The following is an 8,891-nucleotide window of genomic DNA, read 5'->3' on the forward strand; positions in this document are numbered from 1 at the left end:
TTCAGTGTCTACGAGCAGTTTTGAAGCTAATGTCAGAGTGCTGGGCCCACAATCCAGCCTCCAGACTCACAGCATTGAGAATCAAGAAGACACTTGCCAAGATGGTTGAATCCCAAGATGTAAAAATCTGACGTTTAAACCATCGGAGGAAAAACTCTAGACTGCAAGAACTGTTTTTACCCATAGAATGGATGGAATTAGAGTGGAATAAGGATGTTAACTTGGTTCTCTGACTCTTCACTACGTGTTCACAGGCTGCTAATATTAAACCTTTCAGTACTCTTATTAGAATACAAGCTGGGAACTTCTAAATATTTCTTCATTCTTTATATATGGACAGCTTTTAAATGTGGTTTTTGATGCCTTTTTAAAAATGGGTTTTTATGAACTGCATCAAGACTTCAATCCTGATTAATGTCTCCAGTCAATCTCTGGGTACTGAATTGCCTGTTCATAAAACGGTGCTTTCTGTGAAAGCCTTAAGAAGATAAATGAGTGCAGCAGAGATGGAGAAACAGACTTTGCCATCTACCTGAGACATTCAGCACGTTTGTATTCTACCTTTGTAAAACAGCCTATAGATGATGATGTGTTTGGGATACTGCTCAGTTTATGATAGTTTGTCCTGCCTTCCTTAATGATGTGTGTGTGTGCACGCACATGCACGCCAGGATTCCTCTGCTGCCATCTGAATTAGAAGAAAATAATTTATATGCATGCACAGGAAGATATTGGTGGCCGGTGGTTTTGTGCTTTAAAAATGCAATATCTGACCAAGATTCGCCAATCTCATACAAGCCATTTACCTTACAAGTGATAGCTTCCCCACTAGCTTTATTTTTTAACATGAAAGGATACAAAGGCCAAAAGAAGTTTAAAGCATCTATAAATTTGGACTATTTTCCTTCTACCACCATTTTTTTTGTAGTTATTATTTTGTCATGGAAAGCATCCTCTCCAAAGTTGGAACGTCCAATGCCATGAACCATGCTTACAAAGAAAGCACTTCTTATTGAAGTGAATTCCTGCATTTGATAGCAATGTAAGTGCCTATAACCGTGTTCTGTATTCTTTATTCTCAGTAACTTTTAAAAGGGAAGTTATTTATATTTTGTGTATAATGTGCTTTATTTGCAAATCACCCACTCCTTTATAACCATACTTTATATATGTACATAGATTCATACTGTAGAAGCCAGCTCATGTGTACCTCACATCCCATCCTTAAGGGAAGGAATGTTATAAAGTAGAACTAAATATGAATTTTGAGAATTAATGCATTCAAAGTAATATATCAGATCCAGGACTTTGTTAACTTCAGGCAAAAACTTCATTAGGGTAATATCATCTCAATTTTTCTAAATGAAAGGATTCTCTAATTAGAAATTCACATGTCAGAGCTGTTACAAATTTATCAACTGTTAAATGTCTTGAGATTTTTTGTTTTTTGATTTCTGTTTCCTAACTTGTGAAGACAATGAAAAATCAGGCAGAAATATTTAGTATCTAGTCAGTATCTGTAGTTACACTGTATAACTGTTCTTCAATAAAATGGTACATATTTTATAGATGCCTTGTTATCTCAAGAAATAATTCTGGTTTACATGAACTTATTACACTTCTGTAATGCCTTTTAAATATTAATCTCCTAGTCTGAGCATACAACTCATGGGTACATCAAGTGAGATCATTTTCTTTGATTATAACATAAATGTGATTATATCACAACATAGTTAAAAAGGTTTAAATTAAATGGGAGGAAATTAGCATGTGTCCATCCATTACCAAAATTTGACTTTCATTTAAGGCTAAAACTTACAAATTTGTATGTACATCAAATTTCACAAATTTGAAACTTGCCTTAACCATTTTTTAATAAGTTTCATCTACCATAATTAAAGTCTGAAGTGTTCATCAAGATAAATAAATTGGCATATGGCTAATACCCAATAACACTTTTTCAGAGTTTTTCCCCATATGTATACTGAGAAATACAAATATTTTAATCTTAAGTTACTGTGTGATTTGATCACACTTAGAACATCCAAATTACTTAAAACTAACTTTGGTTTACTTTTGACTTGATACTGTAAGTCTTTAAATCAATTATCTTAATAAAATATATAATGACAGGCAAAGTTTATTATGTTCAGATGGTATGTGGAAGCAAAAAATTACAGCCAGTATATGAGCCCTCTATTACGGTTTTAAAAAATTAACTTGGTCTAGTAAAAGTGATATAAAGAGTTAACCTTAGAAACTTGTTCAGTAACTACATTTTCTGGTATAACATGTTCTTTAAAAAGCAAATCTGCCATCTTTGGAATCTTAAAAATCTAAAAATGTTGCATTAAACTTAGTTTTTGTCTCTCCACTCTTATTCTTAAATCTGAAGCTCATCGAGTAAGTGAAATATTTAAAGAATAGACCAGCAAGAAGTATTATGTAGTACCATAGTTAGTAAATCTGTAAAACCCTGGAAGCCATTATTTGGTCCCATTTGCAATTTAGTGTTTTTAAAATGTGTAGCTTCATTCAGCTATCTCTTTAAATCATTAAAATATAAAAGCAAACAAAAACCCCAGACTACCTGACTATAAACAGCAACAGTTAACCCTTAAAGAGAGTTCTCCTTGTGAATTATCTTTATGCTGGCAAAGAGCTCTAGGATTAAAGACACATTAGGGTTTGCTCCAGTTTGTTTATCCTAAGCTGTTACTGTGCTTTCTTATCAAACAAGTTTCTGATGTATAAAACTTGAATCCGATTTCTTGGGAAGTATTTTCACGAAAAAGTTGTTTTACTATTTTACATTTCCTTTCCAGTGTCCAGAAATGTTTCTAAACTTAGAAAGTGACCTATAGTTTTTTAAAATTATGTTTTCCTAGAACATACCAGATTCTGATTTACTCAATCAATACTTTTTTTCAGATGCTTTGTTCTGTTTAGAACAAAAATGCACTATAGTTTTTAAAGAGTCACGCATCTTTGAATTGGCCCAAGATCCAAGTTGATATTGAATAATTTATTCCAGGGCAGCTTTTATAAACTCACTTACACTTACGTAGATGTTGTTTTGAAATGTTTCTAAATATCTAAAATTATTTCAACAGCAGAAATACTGATTTTTATTTTAACAAAAAAATTATGATAGCCCTCGTAATGTTTAAAATAGTCGTATTTATTACTGACTTGAGTCAGGCATTAAAATAGCAGTGCCACAGCTCATCTCTTGCCTCAGTGCTGCTGTGAGAGTCACAGTGGAAACTGCAGGGAGGAGGCGCATTCATAAGAACCAAAATCCAGCGCAGCATCCTGTGAAGCCACGTGTGATGATGGTCCCATAAGGAAAGTATGTGAATATGACTCTTGCAAAGGATTAAATCTTGTAATTTTAGCTTATGCTCTGTAGTCTGCTTTCTAGGGAATTATTTAAGCCCTTTTAGTGACCTTTGTCCTGACCCATTTAAAAACTAAAATGTAGTGTATATTGTATATTATAGCTTCATTAGGGAAAACTGTACATAGGCATTGAAAGAAGGATAAAAGCAAGCAGTTTTATCATGCAATTGTAAAACACCAAAAATACAGATTTGTCTTTGATATGTAACACACTAAATGTATTTTGTATAGCATCTGGTTTCAAAGGTGCCTTAATAAGTTTACTATTACTTGCTTTGTTCTATATACAGATTATGTCCAATGTATCATTTTTAAGTAAATAACCTTATTTTAGTACACTTTAGTGATGTGTTTTGTGATGCTACACTCAGATGGTATTGTGCATCAGAAGTCGTTTGTTGAGATTTTTATCACAAGTAAGTTAGTGTACATACATAAGTTCCTGAGATGTGCACTTCAGCTACCAGAAACCCAGTATGGGGCACAGGTAGGTACACACTTGCCTTTGTGTAGATAGAGAACTCTTAAACCTGTATTATACTGCAGGGTTTTTTCCGTTGAAAAACAAGACAAGGCCAGGCGCTGTGGCTCATGCCTGTAATCCCAATATTTTGGGAGGCCGAGGCGGGTGGATCATGAGGTCAGGAGGTTGAGACCATCCTGGCTAACACAGTGAACCCCGTCTCTTTAAAAAAAATGAATAAAAATAAAAAGACAAAACATTTATTTTTCTTTTTCTTTTTCTTTTTTTCTTTTTTTTTTTTTTGAGAGAGAGTTTCGCCCTTACTGCTTGAGGCTGGAGAGCAACGGCACGATACCAGCTCACTGCAACCTTTACCTCCCGGGTTCAAGCTATTCTCCTGCCTCAGCCTCCTGAGTAGCTGGAACTATAGGTGTCTGCCACCACGCCTGGCTAATTTTTTGTATTTTTAGTAGAGACAGGGTTTCACCATGTTGGCCAGTCTGGTCTCGAACTTCTGACCTCAGGTGACCCACCTGCCTCGGCCTCCCAAAGTGCTGAGGTTACAGGCATGAGCCACTGTGCCCGACCAAAATGTTTTCTGATTATGAAAACATATACTCATGGCAGAAAATTTGGGAAACAGGAAAGAATAAAGCAAATAAAAATCACTCAAAATCCTATTGCCAGGCATTACCACCATGTACGTTTGAGTGTTTCTTTTCATTCTTTTTTTTTGAGACAAGAGTCCTGCTCTGGCGCCCAGGCTGATCTTGCCTCAGTGCAACCTCTGACTCCCAGGTTCAAGCGATTCTGCCTCAGCCTCCCACATAGCTGGGATTACAGGCGTGCCTCACAATGCCCGGCTAATTTTTGTATTTTAGTAGAGATGGGGTTTCATCATGTTGGCCAGGCTGTTCTCAAACTCCTGACCTCAAGTGATCCACCCGCCTTGGCCTCCCACAGTGGGGATTACGGGAGTGAGCCACCTCACCTGGCCTCATTCTTTCTTATGTTGCATTTTTTGTGATATTAAAATCCTAGTATGCCATTAAATAGCCATTAAGAACATTTTTTTAATGACTGCACAACATTCAACCAAGTACATGGAGTCATTTCTGTGTTCAATCCCCTATTGAATGTTTGGATTATTCTCATTGTTTTTGAAAAATAGATATTGAACATCCCTATACATAAATCTTTATTTTCTTATATTACATTTCTATTAAAAGTGAACTTTTAATAGATCTTTGTTTAAGATGGGAAAAGTCTAAGGTTCTTGGAAAGCATTGCCATATTGCTGCCCACAAAGCTTTTCATTTTCATTCCTGCTGGCGTTCATGAGCCTAGAGTGATGGGATGCATTTACCTGGCCTTCAGGTGCTCCTGCTGCAGTGGGAAGTGGAGCCTTGGAGAGCTTTCCTCTGTCTGGTCATTTCCCCACCTGCGCTGAGTCCCACCGTCTGTTTTCAGGTGTATGTGAATTCATCCCAGCAGAGTGTCTTCTGCCGCCTTTTCCTAGGGAACTGAACATGTTAAATCACAGACAAGATGTGGCACAGGTTAATATTCCTCAAATGCGTGTTTGGAGATAGCCTGTTACAGATGCCTGACAGGAGTCTCTGTTCAGTGTCAATGAGTTTCTCAGAATAACCGCAGGTGCTCTGATGCAGCCTGGTAAAGAAGACTCGGTGATTTCTGGGACCTGCGGATGCTTGCTAGCTTGCTTTCTGTCTATGGAAACAATAAATATATTCATTTATTCTTTCCAGCAATCTGTTAGTCCCACTGCTCCATTCGAAGGTTTCTTTAATATTATTAATAGAGCAGACATTAAGAAACAGAATTGTCTAGTCCTTGTTCTTCCAGAATAGGTTTAATCTTTGTGTTTCAAGCATACACTAATATCAGTTATTAAGTCTTCATTCACTTGGAGAAACATTTGTCTGCTGATTCTAGTGTATTGACCGTTTCTGACATGTCATCCTTATATTAAGTTAGGTGCATGCTCCTACACAGCCTTGGCTCCACCCTTGGAGCATACAGTCTTGACTGGGTGGACATGATCCACTGATTACTCAATCTCCCTACATCCTCAGTGCTCATACCCTAATTTTTTTTTTTTTTTTTTTTTAAGAGTCTCACACTGTCACCCAGGCTAATGTGCAGCGGCTGTTGAGAGGCACAATCATAGTGCACTGTAGCCTCAAACTCCCGGTCTCAAGCCATCCTTCCACCTCAGCCTCCTGACTAGCTGGGACCACAGGTGCATGCCACCATGCCTGGCTCATATTCTAAACATTATGCAGGAAGCTTGAAGTGTTACCATCATCTAAAAATCAGTATGGAATGTTTATATTGAAAAAACTTTCGGCCACACACGGTGGCTCACACCTGTAATCCCAACACTTTGAGAGGCCAAGGTGGGCAAATCACTTGAGGTCAGAAGTTTAAGTGCAGCCTGGCCAACATATAGTGAAACCCCATCTCTACTAAAAGGCACCACACCACAGACATGGTGGTGCACCTGTAGTCCCAGCTACTTGGGAAGCTGAGGCAGGAGAATCGCTTAAACCCTGGAGGCAGAGGCTGCAGTGAGCTGAGATTGTGCCACTGCACTCCAGCCTGGGCAGCAGGGCAAGACTCTGTCTCTCAAAACATATATTTTTGTCAAGTGAGGTGAAGAAAAAAAAATGGGCCCCCATTGTTTTTCTTTAAGGGAGGAGCCATTTTTAAAAGCCCATTTAGAATCAGGGTGATGATATCTGTTGCTCTACTGTGTGAGTGAAATGCAGGTAAGTGTTGAAAAACAAAAAATTGGAAGTCTCCACCAAAAGACCTACACTGCTGTGGGAGGGATTTTAATCAGACATTTTAAAAGCAATTTTTATTACTTGATCCTGTCATCATACTTGACTAGGAGTTTGGCTGGAGATTCTAACTCTAAGATGATACTCCATGATCTTCTAGCATCCCTTGTTGCCAGCGAGAAGTCTGATGTGGATCTAGTAAGTGACATGTTACGCAGGTTAACTTATTTTCAAGAAATAGAATTTTCTTTTTATTCTTGATGTTGGAAGTTGAAACTGGCCATATCTAAATATGTTCATTCTGTTACTTGGTACTAATTGGGTCTTGTTTTTAGACCTGGGAAATTTTCTACCATTATTACTTTGTTTCTTCCCTTGTTTTTTCTTTCTCTTTCTCTTTTCTCTTTCTAGAACTTTCTAGAACAAATCTCAGGTTCCCTGGATATTTCTTCCATAATTGTTACCATGCTTCTCATATCTTTCATCTTACCTTCTACTTTTGTCAGCCCATCTGAGTTTATTTCAACAGCCAAATGTTTTAACTTTATTTTGAAATGATTCCAGGCTTCCAAAAAAAGTTTCAGGAATAGTATAAAAACTGCCATTTACCCTTCACCCAGATGCATAAACTGCTAACATTTTGCACCATTGCTTTGTCATTTTCTGTGTGTGTGCAGGAATCACAGAGGCTACCTTGTGATGTTTGTGTATTGTGTATGCACACAGTTTTTTCTGACCTATTTGAAGTAAGTTACAGAGCTAATGCCCCTTTATCCCTAAGTACTTCAGGGATGTTCTATTAGCCAATTATGCACAATTATCAGAACCAGGAAAGTTCACACTGATATCATAGCAGTGACCAACAATACCCTAATCTACTGAACTTACTGAAATTTTGCTAATTGTTATTTTGGTGTGGTTGGGTTTCTTGTTTGTTTGTGATAGAGTCTCACTCTGTCACCCAGGCTGGAGTACAGTGGTACCCTCACAGCTTACTACAACCTCAAACTTTGGGCCTCAAGTGATCCTTCGGCCTCAGCTTCCCAAAGGGCTGTGATTACAGGCATGAGCCACCACGCTGGCCTCATTTGCCCTTTCCTTCTCCAGGATTCTGGCTTTCCTTGCCCCATTCATCCATCTCCATCACCCCGTAAGAGAGCTGAGTTGTTGTCAAGCCAGGTTTTTTTGGGGAGGTTTCTTGATGAAGGCAACGGAAGGAGGGTGCTCGGGCTACAGTGGGGAGAGCTTTTCTGTTTTTGAGCTAAAGAGATAGCAGGGTGCAGAGGCTGAGAAAAGGAGTTCTAAGAAACTTGTCATGAGCTCTGTAGCCTCTTCACACTGCTTCTGAGTAAAATCTCATAGTAGGAGTGACTTTGACATTATGTTGTGGTTTCTGGAGAGGTCTTGGGACTGGTCCCTGTGGGTTGGTAAGGGCATACTTGTCAGGATATGTGGGCTCCCTGCTTCAAGAGGCCCAGCAGCTGCCAGGTACCTAGAGCTTGGGGCTGATGACAGGGCTGGAGTTCTGGCACACAGTGACCCCAAGTGTGTTTTTATTTTTTTCCTTGTGATGGTGGAACTGTTTTAGGGTTTTTTTTTCCAAATTTTATTTTAGACACGGGCTACATATGCCGGTCTGTTACCTGGGTGTGTTGCGTGGTGCTAAGGTTTGCGGTATGAATGATGCTGTCACCCAGATACTGAACATAGTACCCAACAGTTAGTTTTTCAACCCTTGCCTCCCCCAGATGTTTCAAGGGCTGGGTTTGAGTCTGGGGCTCCCCCAAAGCACTCCCATCTCCCCAGCAGTCTCACGCTTGGGGTCAAGATTTCCTGTTGCTGTTTCATTTCAGACCTGATCCCTTGTTTCTATTTTTCAGGAATTACCCAAATTTCCTGATGTACTTACAGTACCGTCTCTTGTTTTCCAATATTTGGGGATTTTTAAATATGATTCCATATCAGGTTTTGGGGGTACCACCGTGTGCTCCATCCCTTGTGTTGTTCCGGGTGCCACAGTGAGGGTACTGACCACTGGTCTGAGTAACGGGGGTCTGCTTGGAGGACAGGAGGTGCCTCCACCCAGGCGGAGACAAGAAGTCTATCAATCAGATGAACTTCAGAATTCTTGCTAATCTGGGGTCCTAATTATAGGACTGTTTAAACAGAAATTTTGCACTTAAACTTGATGTTAAGTTTTCTGAAATGTAGTTACATAT

At 38.8% G+C, this 8,891-nt stretch overlaps 1 protein-coding gene across 5 annotated transcripts in view; it reads left to right on the forward strand.

Moving 5' to 3' along the window:
* Positions 1-3,738, forward strand: part of BMPR1A (bone morphogenetic protein receptor type 1A) — a 164,989-nt gene extending 161,251 nt beyond the window's left edge. For all 5 annotated transcript variants that reach the window (XM_012472618.2, XM_064374415.1, XM_012472615.2 and 2 more), the window contains one exon: positions 6-3,738. In XM_012472618.2, coding sequence (XP_012328041.1) covers positions 6-131 — 126 coding nt within the window. In that variant the 3' untranslated portion in view covers positions 132-3,738. The remainder of the gene's footprint in view (positions 1-5) is intronic.
* The last annotated feature ends 5,153 nt before the right edge of the window (positions 3,739-8,891 follow it).

This window comes from Aotus nancymaae, unplaced genomic scaffold, assembly GCF_030222135.1.
Source record: "Aotus nancymaae isolate 86718 unplaced genomic scaffold, 86718_ANA_hifiasm-v0.15.2.pri h1tg000010l, whole genome shotgun sequence".
NCBI lineage: Eukaryota > Metazoa > Chordata > Mammalia > Primates > Aotidae > Aotus > Aotus nancymaae.